The 19,051-nt window shown below is 38.5% G+C and overlaps 2 protein-coding genes across 5 annotated transcripts in view; both read left to right on the top strand.

Moving 5' to 3' along the window:
* Nucleotides 1-12,182, top strand: part of mlphb (melanophilin b) — a 39,061-nt gene extending 26,879 nt beyond the window's left edge. For 2 of the 4 annotated variants that reach the window (XM_054614919.1, XM_054614918.1), the window contains 7 exons: nucleotides 2,639-2,722; nucleotides 5,208-5,510; nucleotides 7,029-7,178; nucleotides 7,254-7,322; nucleotides 9,502-9,550; nucleotides 10,054-10,148; nucleotides 12,104-12,154. In XM_054614919.1, the coding sequence (XP_054470894.1) occupies nucleotides 2,639-2,722; nucleotides 5,208-5,510; nucleotides 7,029-7,178; nucleotides 7,254-7,322; nucleotides 9,502-9,550; nucleotides 10,054-10,148; nucleotides 12,104-12,130 (777 nt within the window). In that variant the 3' untranslated portion in view covers nucleotides 12,131-12,154. Of the gene's footprint in view, nucleotides 1-2,638; nucleotides 2,723-5,207; nucleotides 5,511-7,028; nucleotides 7,179-7,253; nucleotides 7,323-9,501; nucleotides 9,551-10,053; nucleotides 10,149-12,103 lie in introns of those variants that run through there. The other 2 variants (XM_054614920.1, XM_054614922.1) reach the window with 2 other exon arrangements.
* Nucleotides 1-19,051, top strand: part of maip1 (matrix AAA peptidase interacting protein 1) — a 231,636-nt gene that overhangs the window by 151,259 nt on the left and 61,326 nt on the right. The gene's annotated exons all lie outside the window — the stretch shown is intronic.

Raw genomic sequence — 19,051 nt, 5'->3', positions numbered from 1 at the left:
ATGTAGATGTTTAATCAGGGCTGATGGTAAAAGTAGTCCACCGAAGAAATAAGTTCCCCGTGCATGCTGTGTTAAAAGCTAAGGTCTCCTGCTGGTGGAGCCATGCCAGTTTAGCCTACATGTACCAGAATGCATTGCACGCAAGCAGCGAGTTCCCCACATTACACAAGCTCTTTTTTAGTCCGAGAAATAATCAAAATAAACTCACGAATTGTCAATGGAGATAGTATTCTTTAATCTAAACAGAAAAATACAACCGTATGCCTTCTGAATTCAAGCTTCTCTCTTACACCAAATTCAGACAGCCGTTTCCACTGTTCCAACAATCCCCTGATCCAGTTTGGTCCAAATAATCCCTTACTTCACTGGGTAATAAATGAAAATATGCCAGCTCTACACGCTGTTAACCCCCTGCTGTCTCTCTCTTCCGTACCGGCTATCTGCTGATGAGCTGATGCCCCGTTGCAGCAGCTCATCGGCGGCTCTCCTACAGAGGCAGACCATTCATTTAGCAAATGAAAATGACAGAAATCAGGTTTATCTACAGGATCCTGAAGAAGATCTCAAGCACAGCTTTGTCTCAGTGAAGGGGAAAACTCTCATGCATAGTAACGCACACAGGACTGGCACTCTCGTAGCTTTGTTGTCGGCGACAGCATCAAACAAAAAATGCCCACGCTGACATTCATAACAGCAGAATGATTCAGTTTGTGTTGGCCTTGAAGGGTAATTTGAGCAAAGGAACAATTAGGCAGTGTTTGCTCTCTGCAGCTCAGCAGCCTCAGCAGCCTCCAGCAGCCTCTCTATGGCTGAATATGGTCAGTGTAAAATTTACACAGTAATAATCCTTGTCCTGAACATCCTCTGCATTCATATTTTTGGATGCCATTTTCACTGTTAGAAATGTACCAGTTTGCAATACAAGCGAAGAACAAAGCATTTTTTGATGGCATTGCGCCCCAGAGCTAATAAAGCTGAGGAAGCACTCTGTAGTTCTTCCTTACATCCAACGTCGTCACCGTCAGGTCACTGTATGGAGGAAAATCAACAGGTTTTGCAGCTGCGTCAGAGAGACACCAAGAACATCGGCCGAAACTGCTGCTGTTTTTCTCACTATATGAGAACATTTTCCCTTTTTTAATGTTTAATTATTGAGGTATAGCTCAGACTACCGCATCAATATTCTTTTTAGTTATTAAGGATACCTGTTGTAATCAGTCCCACCTGGCCCTGTCATGGAAAATTTGTCTCATAGCTGGTCAACACACTGACTTGGAGACACAAAAAGGATGCTGCAGAAAACAGACAGCCAAAAACATGTGCCTGTCAGACATCAAAAGCAGCCGTGGTATTTCACAATGGCTTCGGACCAAGCTCCCTCAGACACAAGCTACTCCTCCTGCATACAAATGTTGCTTCCCGTCCTTTTGATTGGAATTTGGAAAACATTCAAGCCGCCGCGCGCGACTGAGAGTCAAATGACATATCATCAATTTTTTTAATTTAGTTTATTCTTGAACACATTTGAACATTTTCGATATTTTATTAAGAATTTGTTAATACGTTAACACATTATTTATAAATAAGTTGTTTGTAAAGCATCTATAAACATTATTTGGATGTCTTTCATAGAGTTGCAGCTGATGATGATTGATGATTATAATGCTAATGATTAATAAAGCATCTAAAAACATATATAGATAGATATTTAAAATGTTGTAGCTGGTTATTAATTGGTTTCTTGTCATTTTACTGATGTTTATAGATGCTTTACAAAGTATTAATTAATGTTTTAACAAAGTATTATGATCATCAGCTGCAACTTTATAAAAGGCATGCTTATAGATGTTTTACAAATAATTTGGTGATCATTAACAAATTGTTGTTATGATATAAAATGTTATAATGTGCACAACAATAAACAATTCATTAGTAGTTTACTAATAAATCAGAATGTAATCATTTTAGATAGAATCTATCATCTCTTAAAATATATTGCATTACTAATAATCTTAACATTACACATTATCATTTTATTGTTTATTAACTGTGTAATAACTATTAACATACTTTTACTCGACTATCAAATAATCATATGTTAATAATGGTTATCATAAAGTGAATCTAATAACTCTGAATATAGTCGGAGTTATTAGATTTAAATCAGTATTCTGAGATTAAAATCTGAATTTTGAGACTAAAGCCAGAATTCTTAGAATTAAATCAAATTCTAAATTAACAGTCAGAATTCTGAAAATATATTCAGAATTTTCGGAATACTATCAGAATCCTGAATTATTTAAGTTTTGAGATGTTCTCATGTGGCCATAATGTTCTTCATCATTATGAATAGTTTATGGTGGTTATGTTAAGGTATGGGATCATGGTTTTGGAATCCTATGAATGAGGGGGTAAGTAAGGCAGAATTTCAACATAGAGAGGCACAACCCAGGGCAAAGAAGTCCTTCCCCCTTCTTGTTTTAAAGACACAAGGTGACATGTGTGTTGACTTTTCTCTTGAGTTCTCCCATTTACTTTCCTTAATGCAATCAATCCTCTATGTCTCTGAAGTCCTACTTCCTGCTAACGTTGCCCTCTTCATTGACTGTAGCCTCCCTGACTCCTCGTCTTTCTCCAGATCACTGACCTGAACAGACGTGTGTCAGCCATTGAGACCCTCTTGAACCACTTGGAGCAGAATGTCGCTTCAGCATACCATGAGGTAAATCCGTTAGAAAACACAGTTGCCAAATCAGCATCATAATCATCATCAAACCTCAGCCCAGCTGTTGCAGAAGGAGTCTTTGGGAATAAAATGAGGAGGAGAATGTAACTTGAAACCGAAAAAAAAAAAAAAAAAAAGAAGCTGGCAAGAACATGTTTGCGTGTACGTAACCATAGCAACGGGTATTGTGATTAGTCCTTTGCTGATCTCATTACATATGGCACAAAGTAGAAAGTGACATACCAAACCACAGAGTGAGAAGCAAACATTCAGTTTTATGAAATTACACATGAAACATGAACCTTGCTCTTTACTGGACACATCCAGAGCAACAAAGGAAGTCCTGTCTTTCATCAAATAGCACCCTCCGGCATTTACACATCTTTGCTGCTCACACAGCTGATGGTGATTAACGTCTGTGGGGGCTGATGGAGATCATATACCCTATCTTCACAGACTTTACTGGAATGACCCCTGAGTGACCGCCATGTTTCCATACGTGAACACGTGAGCTTTGGCTGTAGCATTCATCTAGCTGTTTGAAAATGTAAATACATGCTAGGAAACCATTTAACGTGTATTGGCCTGCTCGGTACTTTGTATTTCTTTTTGCTTGTTCCTGTTGGTGACGATTGAACGGTTGAAGTATAGTTGATCAAATAAAAGAATATGATAGCAGCCTTTAAGCTGTTCTAATCAGTATCTTTATGTGAACTACAGCTCGAAAGGCGATGTGTAAAGTTAAAGGAGTTGCTCCTCATGACAAACACATGTCTACTGTAAAACGATAATATGTCAGCTTACGGCTAAAGTGGCCCAAAAAAAACACAAGTCGAAGCAGCTTTGAGCGGCATCTTTCTCTGTGTAGTCCAAACAGTTCTTTTAAACACGTGTGAGCTTTCTACTTATTTATTTGATTGTTTTGTTTTCACAAAATGTTATGATGGGGTATTTTATTAGCAGCTCATTGTTAAATCTTTCTGGTGATTAAGATGGGCACACAGTTACTCATGTTCACCCTTCTCTCATCAACACGGATGTCTAATGTGGGCTCGGTGTCTGTTTTTAATTGGGCCGTGGGCTCTGAAATCCACACCAATATAATCAGAAAATGATATAACAGCAAACCGTAAACAAAGCTCTGCTGGTAATTAGTGGCTGTCTGCTTGAAATGAGAGCAATATTTGAGAGATTAATGCTTTACCTCTTGTTAAACACAGCTTAGATCAATTAGCATACAGCACATTGACTGGTTTTGTCTGAGCAACAGTTTGCACGCAACATGTCTGTGTTAATGTCCAGCTAATTAGTGTAGAACCAGGAGAGCCCTCATGCTTTCATGCATCCATGTACTGTTTGACAATCTACTCGTCTTCTAGACCTGCTTGATCCTGTTTAAGATTGCAGGCCTGTCAGTGGCATGGTGGGAAGGGAAGCCTTGGCCACACTGTGCAGAAAGCATGGCATCAAGACACCAGTTTAAAGTCAGAATTCTGAGATTAAAGTCAGAATCATGAGGATAAAGTTTGAATTCTTAGATCTAAATCAGAACTCTGAGATTAAAGTCCAAATTCTGAGATTAAAGTCAGAATTCCGAGAATAAAATCAGAATTCAAAAAAGAAAGTCTGAATTCTAAGATTGAAATCATTATTCTGAGCCAAAAGTCGGAATTCTCAGTATAAAGTCAAATAAAGTCAGAATTCTTAGATTTGAATCAGAATTCTGAGATTAAAGTCAGAATTCTGAAATTCAAGTCAAAATTCTTGGATTAAATAATTAATTCTGTATGATCCATCTATTTGTTTTATAGACCTTCTAGTTCCTGTTTAAGATTTCAGGGCGTGTCATTGTTATGGTGGGGGGGGGGGGCTTGGTCCATAAGCATTGTGCAGACAGACAGCAGGGCGACAAAACAGTTTATCATCACATGCAGGTTACAGTGATGACAGTGGCATGTTTACCAATTTGTAAATAGCAGCAATTTTTTTTAGCAGCAAAACGGGCCTGTGATTTCACACGGAAAGTAAACCAAAGCAGACTTCTCGCTTTTGATATGACCGTTGATTTACTGAAACGATAACTGCTGCTAGCTACATACATGCTTGATATACTAACATTACAACTAAACTCTTTGCTTCATTTCACTGGAGTCCACTCGCAATGGGCGGTTCTCCATCAACGCTGCAAGCAGTACTTCTGGCCAGAACAATCGGCCCGCTTCTAACGGGTTAACCCTCTAAACGGACGCTGCACTTGTCCTTGTAAAATACATGTGTCAGTTTAATTGTTCTTCTAGTATTATATTACAGTATCATAAATACAAAATTTATGAATATTTAATTCACGGTGCTAAACTGCTCAGGTACGGCCCCAACTGCTTTCACACAAGCAATGCATTTAAAATCAAACAGCAAATATAAACTTTAAATAAAGGCGTAGATGCTTTTTGTTAGCCACATATTCTCTGCTCTGCTCCTACAGACCAGCCAGGCTCCTCCGACTCCAAACAGCACCTCTCCTCTTCCTCAGTGTGAGGAAGTGGACTTAGAGGAGCAGCAACTGAGACAGAAGCTGCACGAGATGACCGACAACATCAGTGACCACGGCCTAACCTCTGACGAGGACGAACCCAGCAGGCCACACTCCTCCCAAGACATCCCATCATGGAGGAGCCCAGAGGGGGATGCCAAGCCCACCAGAATACCCACCAGACCCACATCCAGGACAAGCATCATTCTCTGCAGACTTGAGGAGGAACAGCCTCAGCTGACTGAGTCTCAGAAGGTACAGAGAGAGAGATGAGCAAAACATCAGCAGAGGAAAACAAGATGTGTATATTTACAACACCAGATTTCATATCAGAGAGCCACCAGAAACATACATACTGCACATCTGGATCGATGCACATTCTGTACCAAACGTGGAGGAAAAGAGCCTAGCTCATGAAATTCCATACCATCTCTGTAGGAATCCATTTGAAGCACACACTCTAGTCATAAATCAAGTCGCTCAGCCTTAGCATTTATTTTTCCTTTGCAACCATCCCTCCCAGCTTCTCTGAAGCACAGAATGAACTGGAAAAGTAACCCCTTCTTAGTTGCTGTGCTAAGCTGCCTGATCTGTTTTCTCTGGCATTACTTTCCTTTATAAACAGTGCTCTGGTGAGTAATGATATTATGTTTTTCTTACATCACTGCTCTATACTGTTCAAACTGCATGCCCTCTCCTATGGATTAAAAGTATCACATAACACTAGCGTGCAGAAGCAGGAGAACCCTCAGTTATGACCGGATTTACTTGTGAACGTTTTGCAGTGAGGCTGTTTTGTTTCCACTTTGACTGAAGGGGGCAAAGGTCAACTGTTATCGACCTTTGATCTCTCAGCATAACGCTGTTTTGAACTTCTCATCAAAGAATTGCTCTTTAACTAGGCTCCTAACCTACACAGCAAAATAGGTTGTGTGTCATTAATATCCAAAAAGCTTCTTTCTGATCTGACACCCCTATTAGTTTCAGGACCACTTTATTTGTTTGGTTGTTTTTCCCAAAACTGTTAAACATTGAAAGCTACAAAATTGGATCACATGACTGTTTTCTAATCTGCCAGCTTGTTGTTTGTGGTTTGGTACGCTCAGTCAACTAAATGAACAGTCTGTTATACCGAAGTACAAATTCACAAGGTAAGAGCCAATAAAAATAAAAAAAAGAATTAGATTGATTGAGATTGGCCCACATTCTTCTTCTTTAAGTAAACAAGTCGTGAAAAAAAAAGAATAATGATTGATTGATTAAATTTGTTTTTAAAGTATTGTGACTAAGATGTGTGCTGAGTTGGACACTACATTTGAATGATAAACTTGTCAGCACTCGTTAGTGTGAAACTATGTAATGAAGACACTAAGAGACCTCAAACACATAAACATCAATGCCAATATATCTGTGATAATCTAAAACTGGCCGACGTATTGTACTGGGTGACGCTTACGTCACTAGCAAATTGTTACCATGTGTTGTAGAGAATCTTCTGAAATGGTCACTATAAAAACATTTTATCCCTAAATAAATGGCTTGATTTTATCTAGTTTTTATGATTGTATCTTCAAACAAGAGTTTGGTCAGGGTTCATTGGCGGCAGAGCGGTTAACCTTTGTTGCATGTCATTCTGTTATCGCTATACTGTTGATCATTTAATGAAGGCGGAAAATGCCCAAACACCCCAACAAAAAAAATGCTTGATGAAGTTTTTATGTAAAACACTCATTCATATATTTTTTATTTTATTTCCTCACATTTGTCTTGTAGACGAACCACTCATCAGACAGCCTGGAGAGGAAGTGGCACCCCCTAGAGGAGGGGTCAAAGGCAGGCTTCAAAGGCTCAACGGCCTTACTGGTTGAGTTGGAGGACAAGGTAGCTCAAGCAGCTGCCAACGTCCAGAACGCCCAGAGTGAGGTAAAATAAAACCAGAAGCATGGTTAAGCTTAGTTGGCACACAAGTGCAGAGTCACTGTCTCTCTTTGTCCCAAGGTCTCCTACATAGAGAACAGGATTGCTGCCCTGAACGCTGCCGGCATGCCAGTGGATAAGAGAAGAAAGGTAAAGACATTTATTTTGTTTGAGTAAAATCATTATATGAATATGTCTAAAGGTATAAAATACTTTTTATATTGTTCTGAAGGCAGCTTTAATCCAACTGGTTGACTTTATGGGATAGTTTGAGATGAGCAAGAAGCGAAATGCTTCATGGGAACAGACTTGCTGGTAAATCGAGATGATCATTTCATTGTCTCAGTATCTGCACTCCGTGCAATCAAAATACGATTTCATCTAATCTTAAACAGTAACACATGTATTTAATAATAGGCCTACTCGGGCATAACTTCATATGAACAATTAAACACATTAGAAATGTTGGTGGATCCAGATCAGTTGACAAATAGCACTTTTGACCATACATGGTTCTGGCATTGCACAGGTGTCCTCCTTCAAGTACCTAGGGGTACATATCGACTGTGACTTGAGCTGGCGCACACATGTGGCAGATGTGTGTGCCAGAACTCACCAACGCCAAAAGTGCCTCCATTTCATGCGCAGACTTAGGGTTTTTGGGGTCAGTAAAAATATCATGATCATATTCTACAGGGCAACAATTGAGTCCATTCTCCGATACGGTATTACCAGCTGGTTTGGGAACCTATCAAGTCAAAAACACAGATTTTCAACCTAGTTAAGACAGTAGGCAAAATCATTGGAACACCAGTACCTCTCAACCCACAGGAGCTCTTTGAACAAACTACAATAAGACAGGCTCAGACTATCCTATCTGACAGCTCCCATCCTCTGCACTCTGAATATACACTGTTAAACTCAGGTAGGAGGTATAGGGTTTCTCTGTGCAAACACAACAGGTACAAACACTCATTCATCCCTCTCTCAGTCAAGCTCATCAATGAAAAACGGTGAAAATGACTGTATGACAACATGGGAGAAGCAATGTCTTTTTGACAGTGGAATGTATGTTATGAGATGGAGTAATGTATAGGTAGCTAGGACTATATGGGGAGTGGGGAGGGATAACTGTATGCACAGGGAACAAGATCTGGTAGATGAGTATGCAAGAATGAATGAATGAGACCAGAATTAATGTTGATCGTATGCCTGGTTGGATTGCTATTGCTATTGTTGCACAGGTATGGATGTATGAATGGAGGAGCAGTTTTGGTCAGGATGAATGCTGAGTGTATGGTGTGATTGCTATTTGCACAGGAGTGTGGGAATTTTACAGATTGCTATTTTTGCACATGAATGCTTGTTTGCACAATACTATGTACAACAGTTTTTGAGCCTGTTTGTCCAATAGTTTTTACTGATCGTTTTCGTATCTGTGATTTGCCAATACTATGTACAACAATTTTGCACTTGCCCATGTGATGAACTGATTGTATGTTGTATGTTGTATGTTGTTTCATACTGATGTGATGCAGCTATTGCCCAGATCCAAACAAATTTCTCCCCTGGGAGACACAATAAATTGACTTGACTTTATGGGATAGTTTGAGATGAGCAAGAAGCGAAATGCTTCATGGGAACAGACTTGCTGGTAAATCGAGATGATCATTTCATTGTCTCAGTATCTGCACTCCGTGCAATCAAAATACGATTTCATCTAATCTTAAACAGTAACACATGTATTTAATAATAGGCCTATCGGGCATATCTGACATGAACAATTAAACACATGAACGCAAACTGGTCCAGATCACTGACAAATATAGTTTTGAAAGTGATTCTTCCTTTTACATCCAGTGTTCAACCCCAGTATTGATTTGTATTAAAATGAACAGAAAATCTAGTCACATTCATTTGAAGTTTTTTTGCCATTTTTCCATCACTGCTGCATTATCTTCACTTGATTTTAATCTTAGTCTTATGCTTTTATTTATCTATTATATCTTTCAGTTCCTTCTTGTTTGTTTTCTATATCTTGACTAAAGGAGCTTTTGACTTATTAGAGAAGAACCCTAGTGTCAAATATTTCTCGAAGAATTTGTGTGTTCTGCAAAGGAAAGTAATCAGTCAGGAAATGTCGTCATACTCATAAATTTATACTGATAGTGCCACGAGGTCTTGAATATGACTCCCAGTTCTGTTGCCCCGCCCTCTTCGATTCAAATCAGCCAATAGGATAATTTGCCAAAAAGGCTGATAGGCCATATATTTCCCACATTCTCATTTTTTTTCTTTTCTTTTTCTTTTCCTCTTTGATGTCTTCTAGTCTGCAATCCCAGTACAAGCAAGAAGACTCTCATACAACTTTCCCACAAGTAAGAACCGACACTGATGCCCTTGAGCAAAATCCCCAGAGCCTTCCTCCTGACTCAGAACATCTTAACCTTGTTAAAGTCAGAGAACACGATGATCTATTTTTGGACTAGTGAACACTGTGTTCTATTGTGCTCATGCTTTAGTTTTCCCAGCTGTATGTCAGATATTCAAATTCTCACAGGCGTATTGTGCTATAAATGGAAGAATGTTTCGAAGCAGAATAGCTGTTATGCAATACGTTTTTTCACCTTACAGTAGGTGTTTGAAACTGGGAGCATCTACTGGGGCAATTTGGAATTAAGAATTGTTGTTTAGAGAGGACTGAATGCTTCTAATTCACTTTCCCAATAACGTCATATTTAGTCTCCATCTGTAATTTTGTAATTTTAGGTTCTCAACAAAATGACATTGGAAAACCACAATCTGATTTCATTGTACTAAGTTTATAAACAAATGAGCTTGTAGAACATGGATGCCCAATTTAGCTGCTGTATGTTTGCAGGCCAATCTGACAGGTTTGTGAGAAACTCCTTCTACAGGGGCTCCCTGACACAGAGGAACCCAGTGGCTAAGCCCAAGACCAAGGCCACCTGTGCGGTATGAACCCACTAAACGGTGCTTGGTACATTGAAGAGTTTGGTTCCAACATCATATAGCTACCATTTGAGAAGGAAAAAAACCCACTGATAAACAGTATTTATAGCACTAGCAACAAAAATGTAATAGTCCAGATTTTCAAAAACAGGCTTTTGGTCCTATGGTACATTTTTTGGACTATTGGGTTTTCGGAATAATGGGCTGTCCCAACAATTGGCAATCTCCCTGACAACAGTGGATAACAGCCAAAACAACCAACTACCAACACCTCCAAAGCTCACTAGTTAACACATTTGGAAGTCCAGGAAGTCATAAGAAATTGTAACTCCCTTTACACCACTACTTGTTGTTTTTATACTTTGATTACATCGTGTTTACTAGTGAGCATTTGAGGTGCTGGTACTGGTGGAGTTTGTTACCTTTGGACCTACCCAGGCTAGCTCTGCTAAGCTATGCTAAGGTCACTGGCAGCTAGCCGTAGCATTACATTTAACAGTGTAACATAAGAGTGGTATTGATCTTCTCATCTCTTGGCGAGAAAGCAAATAAGTGCATTCCTGAAAAATATCACACCATTTCCTCAGAGTTTTTTTTCCTCCAAATGGATCTATTCTTGGAAAGGAACTCTTTACTTGGATTTGACTTCTTCTACTGGAGGATCATCTGGTGGTGGATTTAAAATTAGGCTTTGTGATTGTTTTAAATAATTGTATTTTCTTCATTTTTTTCTTTTTCTGTTTCAATCAAATATACAAATTCTGTCCAATTCTTGCATTATTGAGAATGTATGATTAATGTACCAACTACATTTATTCGGTTTTTCAAGCTCAATATTAAATTGATTAATTTTCTTAATTCTTTCTACTAGAAAAAGCCAAAATCTTTTTTCTGAAGACTTTTTCCCTAACATGCATCTTTTCTTTGGCCTATATTTAAATTTAGCAGGGCAGCCATTCTGCCAAAGGAACTGAAAACCATCAAAGAGTTCGATCAGATTATGAAAGGAAACACTGGTTATGAAAAGTATATGGCTGTTTACTGGGATCTATTATAATAATTGAAAACACACGTGTTACTGCTTTGACTGCCAAGATTTCTGAAAAGTACTTAAAGTTAATGATCAAGATCTGAAACACAGCCATTGGATATACTTCTCAGGTGTAAATGGTAAATGGACTGTACTTGTATAGCGCTTTTCTAGTCTTCCGACCACTCAAAGCGCTTTTACATTACTAATCATTCACCCATTCACACCCATTCATACACTGATGACAGGAGCTACCATGCAAGGTGCCACCTGACCATCAGGACCCTAACTAACATTCATACACATACATACACCGCAGGAACAGCCTGCGGGAGCAATTTGGGGTTAAGTGTCTTGCCCAAGGACACATCGACATGGACTGCCGGAGCCAGGGATCGAACCGCCGATCCTCTGATTGGGGGACGACCCTGCTCTCCACTGAGCCACAGCCGCCCAGTGTAAACTGTAAAACAAAACATCTTTGACTATAAATTAGACACTTTTCACAATGTTTAAACTTTTATTAGCGTGATTGTGCAATATGCAAAAAGAGCCAAGCTGTGGTCCAGTCTCCAGCAGCCCAGGACGACGCCAAAGCTATAGTTCCGTGTTAAACGAGAGCTTTCATTTCCCTTTGATTACCACTATTTGCTTTGACCTCTCTACACACTTGTGATACTTTAACAGGGAACAATGCATGGTGATTGATTTCCCCTTTAATGGGCTTTAAATATGCTGTTACTTTCTTTTCTTCAGTCTGCAGTAGTCATTCACAACACGATGAATCAAAAGTTATCAACAGGTTTATATAAATGATTTCATGGCTAACAATGAATCAGTTAACCGGATCAAAGCATGAAATGATTGATTATCTAATAACTACACAGCCAATCACCATTTGTTTTTGTCTTTCTCTCTCTGATTGCAGAAACCGGTAATGACGCAGGACTCATGAGGAGGAGGCTGAGCATTATGTGACCACGTTTGTTGTTACAGATGGTAATGGACTGAAGTTAAGCTTAGATTCCTATTTAAACATCAGAGACTGTCAACTGGGACGGGAGTGCTTACATTTATATTTAAAACTGTTTCCTTGTGATATTACTGAGATATTTTTCTGGGATAGATCTATACCATATTTAATGGAAACACACACGATATGCACTAATGTTGCTAGACCTGCATTGTAGGGTGTACTTGATGATTTGCATTCATTAACATGCAAGTTAATGCACTCACCTTAATCTGCAATAGTATTCACTTTTCCTGTTTTAATCTGAAGTCTATAGTTATTTGTTCCTATGTTCACACAGTAGACAAGAAATGAAAACGTTTCCAGATTAAAACATTTAAAATTGTGCCATTTGCAGCCCAAACCTGTGCAATAACAAACTACAAATCAATTAGAAATATTTTTTCATTTCCCTTTTTTTACATTTTGTGATGTTTTGTTCATGTCTGCTATCATCACAGTTGCTAGGCTACTATCATTAGAAGAAAGCTAAACATTTGAACAGCATAGACTTGTCTAATATGGTTAGTTAAATAGTGATGTATATGAATAAAATAGATATGGACATTGATGCACAGTCCTTGTGTGTATTATGGTACAATATCTAAATGGCATTTATAGTTAACATGGTCATTTTCTAATCTTTTCTTTCTCTTTATATTATGCCAATAAGAGCTTTAAAGAGTTTATACTCCTGCTACGTAATCAATTATTTTATATTTAAGGGACTGATTGGATTTTCTTCAAGTGGGGTACTATATGTAACGTCTCCATAGTCAGTGTTTTACCCACAGGAGATGAAGTTTGTAGTCACAGACAGGAGTACCAGCATGGGAGCAAAGCAATGTACTGCTGTAGATAGTGGCAGTAGATAGACTGTTTTACCTGCTGTGAGACCGACACAGACTGAAGCCGCTATCTATACTCTCTTTAAAGTCACCAGACTCCATTCACGAAAACAGTCATTTTACCTTGCCGAACTGAGTAGCTGCTGTTCTACCCCTGCCTCGATCAGTTAGTTTGTTAGTGTTATTGTGTGTCTTTTACGAATCCAAACGTACCCTTGAAAACACTAGAGTCATATAATAACACAAACAAACTAAGAGATTGAGGCAGCGGAGAACCAGAAACTCCTGTGCTGTGAGAGGTAACATCATGTTTTTGTCTGATGGCATTTGATAGCATAGAGAATGATTTCAGTGCCCCATTGGAAAGGGCTGTCCAATGGCAAGGTAAAGCAGTGAAAAAAAACTTTAAAAATATCTATATCTATATCTATATATATTGATATATATATATATAGTTATATATACGTATAGCGTCATAGTTTGATGCATAGGACCATTGACCAAGCTGCCAAATTTGATGAGTTGATAGTAAGAATGGGCTGGATTTAATGTAGACTGTCTTATATTGTGCGTTTTGATTACACAATGCAAACCGAAACAGGAACAGTTCATTTCCTGACCAACTTTTACAGATATGGACATAATACATCTATAATTGTTCATGTTAAATGTTGTATTGCATGCTTTCCATCAACCGTTTACACATACAGATGGTTGACAATCTGAGGGAAAATCTTAAATGAAAGAGTGGAGAAACACGCAAATGCAAAAGTTCCCATGCAGGTTACACAGGGTCATTGACAATGACAATGCAATGAATCCTCTCCTTGAATTAATCACCCATTTGTAGATTTAGTTTTACTTTATTTTTCTAGTTAAAACATCACTTTAAATATATGTGTAACTCTAATTTTGTAGTAACATTGTTTTATTAAATTATTTACTAACTGAACTGACACTCTCATTTGATCTTTTTTCTTCTTTTTATCCACAAACGTAGCTTTTTCTTGTTAATGCAGTGTTGGCAGCTGCTGACCGCTAGCATACTTGCTTGTTCCACTGCTATCAAGATAAGATAAGATTATGATAAGATATACTTTATTGTCCCCAAGGGGGAAATCTTGCTTGGGCAATAGTTCTGCACACAGCTGCAATCCGTACAATAGAAAAAAGACATTACAGTTGTTTACCAAAGAAGAGACAAAAAAACATGTAAAAGGTTGTTTTTTTTGTCAGTGGTGGTCATGCTTCTAGTGACCAGCCCTGATGGTTCTTTGAATCCACAGGGAGGGTTGGATGAACTGGCCTGATGACTTCTTGATCTTTCAGGAAATTGACGTTCCAGAGAGACCTTTTTACAATACACAAATGCTTAAGGAGAAATAAACAACATCCATCCATTTTCCGTAACCTGCTTATCCAGTTAAGGGTCGCAGGGGTGCTGGAGCCGATCTCAGCTGTCAATGGGTGAAGGCAGGGTTCACCCTGGACAGGTCGCCAGTCTGTCGCAGGGCTGACATATAGAGACAAACAACCATTCACACTCACATCCACACCTACGGGCAATTTAGAGTCTTCAATGCACCTAAGCTGCATGTCTTTGGACTGTGGGAGGAAGCCGGAGAACCCGGAGAGAACCCACGCTGACACAGGGAGAACATGCAAACTCCACACAGAAGGTTGTCCAGCCCGGGAATTGAACCCAGGCCCCTCTTGCTGTGAGGCGACAGTGCTAACCACTACACCACCGTGCAGCCCGAAATAAACAACATGACTTTAATTATTTTGGTTTGTGAAAAACGTTTGCTTCTCTGAAAATCCTTTTTTACTGTTTGGAATCCACGAGTAGACAGGAAGTAAATCATTCTCAAAATGTGCAGCAAAAACTGGCTGTTTGGATATACAGAAGAAAAACTGAGTAGTTAGCATAATCCGCGCTGGCTGCCATTACTGAAAAAAGAAAAGAGCACCGCCTATTGATCAGAAATGTGAACTGCATTGACAGACAATTCAAGTCTGGAAAACATATCATTACCACAGATAGTGTTTGACTGACAGATGACAAAGTGAATTACAGAAAGAAAGAGTTTCGATGTTATGATGATCCCACAAATTACCACTTTAAAGTTTGACTTTGTTATAGCATCCAACAGCGCACTCAGATCCAAAATACTCCGGCTTGTCAAGAACAATATACAATATATCACAGTATATTCCTTTATCCAGCCAGTCTCATTCACTATAGAGGGAGGAAGAATTTGTCATCATTTTTGCACCTGTTCAGCTCCTCAGGTTTTAACTGGGTGATGGTGAAGCAGCAGTTTAGTTTTGGCAAACTATCTAACAAGAAATCCTACAAACGGTGATTCTTTATTTTTCTTTATTATTCCTGTGAGTGACGAAATCAGGTCAAATATCACTTGTGTCAGAACTGATGCCAATAATAGCAAAGTGGAGCCAGAGAGTCAATTCAAACGGTCTGCTGAGATGGAGCAGCAAAAACATCAAATATGATATTTAAAAGAGAGGTCCAAAGTGCAGATTAAATGCATGTGACAGGCAACTCTGGAAGATCCAGTGACTTGCTATTGTTGAAGCACTGACGTCAGAGATTAGAATGTTTGACTTTTACTCTGTGAATTCAAAATTAAATTTGCTTTAATTAATTTTAACAGCTGTGCACTGACATTTGACACTATGTTCTGGGTTCAGATGTGTCTGTTTTCTTTGCTTTCTTTTCTCTGTTTGGACCTCATCAAGACCGTTCCATGATTATCAGAAGTCAGAGATCCCCTAATGAAATGACCCAAAATATTTGGAGAGCCAAAGTATTCAAAATCAGAATAAATGAGACATTTCGGAACAAATACAAATATGAATATATACAGACCAAATATATAATATAACCATGACATTGTTACATATTAATATAATATTTAAAACTAATTTCATTACAATGAGATTTTTTTATGCAGCTTGGTTTTTTTCATTAATAGAGTTATTGCCGGCCATTTCTATTAAATTCAAGCATTTTTTATTTCAGAATGTACATTTTCCAAAGTCAGTTTTTATTTCTGTTTTAATTCATAATGACATTTTTCATCTCAGTCTTTGATAGACCAATAACATCATTTTGCCTGTTTTACAATTACAGACTCATGAAATAAACAACCACCAAATGCCATTATGAATGATATAAATGCTGAAATTAAATAAAAATGACCTGCATTAAAGAAAGCATTATGAAATATAATAAAATAGATATTACTCCATAATGATGAGCTGGCTTTGTTTAGGAAATGTTTGTATAATATATTGTATTTTTTAGAGCAGCAAGATGACATTTACGTTGTGTACCTTCAGCCCACTACACTTCTTCTATTGGAAAACTTGTACTGTAGAAGTGACATGTAGTCAGAGGAAAAGTACAAAACATTTGTCATTAAAAGTTTCATCATGAATATTCATGTATACATAACTACTAAATCGGATTTGAAAATCACATTTAAAGAAGCCCTCAAAACATAAGGTACTTCTTACATATTGTGTTACCTTAAAACAGCATTGAATCAAGAGTGAAGCATTAGTTAACTTTTGCATCCTTCAAACTATTCTTCTGTTCTTCATATTCAAGTTTGAATCTCAACCGTTTAAAAGGAATCAGTTGTTTGGTATCACTCCAGCGGTTTGCAAAACATCTGCATAATCTGAAACAGCAGTACTGAAGGTTTCTATTCACAAGATTTATACACTCATAATGACAAACAAATCATTTCATCAGTGAAAGAGGTGTTTCTTTGTTTCTGTGAAGCAACCCTAACGAGGGCCAGCGGCCCCTCAGGCATTACGGGAGCACACTAAAGCTTTGTTTCTCATAGTTCATCCCCTATGATCTCAGCTGTGTTTTAAATCACTAAGTGACAAAGTCTTCATGCAGAGAAAAACTGCTGTTGTACGGAGAAAACATGAGAGAATGATGTTCAAAGAGCACGTGACTGCAGGGGAATGAAGTCACTTTGTATGGAAGCTTCAACTGGCCACTTCCTGGTCTGTGGAATACATACAAAATAATCCATGCAGATGGAAAAAAATGTTATTTAAGACTATTTTCTTAAATAGAAATGATAGTTAAATATTTCGGTAAACGTCTTTATTTCCTTTTAAAGTTAGGCTAATTTATGTATCAATGACAGTACTTCTGTGACTCCCCACTCTGGGACAAATTAAATAATTTCCAAATACAGACCAGCAGAATGCAGAGCTGTTTTGCACATTGAAAATACTTAAAAAATTTGGACTGTTCAAACTGTTTTTTATTATAATCTTTATTCTCTGTGGCTGTGTAGCAACAAGGCTGTAAAGTTTTAACACTACAGACACAATTTTTACATATTCTTGTTCATCAAGTCGTTCTGTTTCTCATGGTCTGGTATTTAGTGAAAACTGAGCTAAGGTTTTAGGAGATTTCAGCAGTAGTTTGAGAGGTGTGCCTCAGCTTTAACTCCATTTAAAGCATATGTACCTGTGAGTCTCTTTGAAGTCATATTGCTATGGTAACCTCTGATGCTGGCAGGTGATTGAGCTAATTAATGCAGTTTGACACACACAGAGACGCAGACACATACACAAATGACTTGGAGATATTCAGGAAAAGGAATTGTTATAACTCCTGTCTGTCTGTCTGTCTGTCTGTCTGTCTGTCTGTCTGTCTGTCTGTCTGTCTGTCTCTCTATATCTCTGTGTCTCTGTTACTGTCTGTCTGTTTTTCTGTCTGTCTTTCTCTCTTTCTCTCTCTCTTTTTCTGTCTTTCTCTCTTTCTCTCACTGTCTGTCTGTCTTCTGTCTCCCTCTCTTTGTCTGTCTTCTGTCTCTCTCTCTCTCTCTCTCTTTTTCCTTCTCTGTGTTTGAATCTCAACCGTTTAAAAGGAATCAGTTGTTTGGTATCACTCCAGCGGTTTGCAAAACATCTGCATAATCTGAAACAGCAGTACTGAAGGTTTTTATTCACAAGATTTATACACTCATAATGACAAACAAATCATTTCATCAGTGAAAGAGGTGTTTCTTTGTTTCTGTGAAGCCTTCTTTCTCTCTTTCTCTCTCCTTCTTTCTCTCTTTCTCTCTCTCTTTTTCTGTCTTTCTCTCTTTCTCTCACTGTCTGTCTGTCTTCTGTCTCCCTCTCTTTGTCTGTCTTCTGTCTCTCTCTCTCTCTCTTTTTTCCTTCTCTGTGTGGCTATCTCTTTTTCTCTTCCTATCTGTCTGTCTGTCTGTCTGTATGTATGTCTTTCTATCTATCTGTATCTCTATCCATCTGTCTCTCTCACTGTCTGTCTGTATGTCTGTCACTCTCTCTCTCTTTCTGTCTCTCTCTTTCTGTCTCTCTTTCTCTCACTGTCTGTCTGTCTCTCTCCTTGTCTGTCTTCTCTCTCTCTCTCTCTTTGTCTCTTCCTCTCTGTCTGTCTGTTTGTCTATCTGTCTCTCTCTCTCTTTCTCCCTCTCTCTTACATTACATTACATTACATTACATTACAGTCATTTAGCAGACGCTTTTATCCAAAGCGACTTACAGGAAGTGTATTCAACATAGGTATTCAAGAGAACTACTAGTCACCAGAAGTCATAAGTGCATCTCCTTTCTTAAACAAGCATCTTAAAGCATAAACCAGAGCAAAAGTATAGTGCAGAGGCAAATTACTACGAAAACAATAATTGCAACAAACTAATACGAATGCAATAAGTGCAACAAACTAACGAATACAATAAGTGCAACAAACTAATACGAATACAATAAGTGCTACGAGGAAGGCTCAGGGTAGTACTTCTTGAAGAGGTGAGTTTTCAGCCTGCGCCTAAAGATGGGCAGCGACTCTGCTGTCCTGACGTCAGTGGGGAGTTCATTCCACCACTGAGGGGCCAGGACAGAAAAAAGCTGTGACCGGGTGGATCGGCCGCAGGGCAACGGGGCAACCAATCGCCCCGAGGCAGCAGAGCGGAGTGGTCGGGCGGGGGTGTAGGGC

The sequence above is a fragment of the Anoplopoma fimbria genome, chromosome 16, assembly GCF_027596085.1.
Source record: "Anoplopoma fimbria isolate UVic2021 breed Golden Eagle Sablefish chromosome 16, Afim_UVic_2022, whole genome shotgun sequence".
NCBI lineage: Eukaryota > Metazoa > Chordata > Actinopteri > Perciformes > Anoplopomatidae > Anoplopoma > Anoplopoma fimbria.
This window is presented reverse-complemented; position numbering and strand designations above follow the sequence as displayed.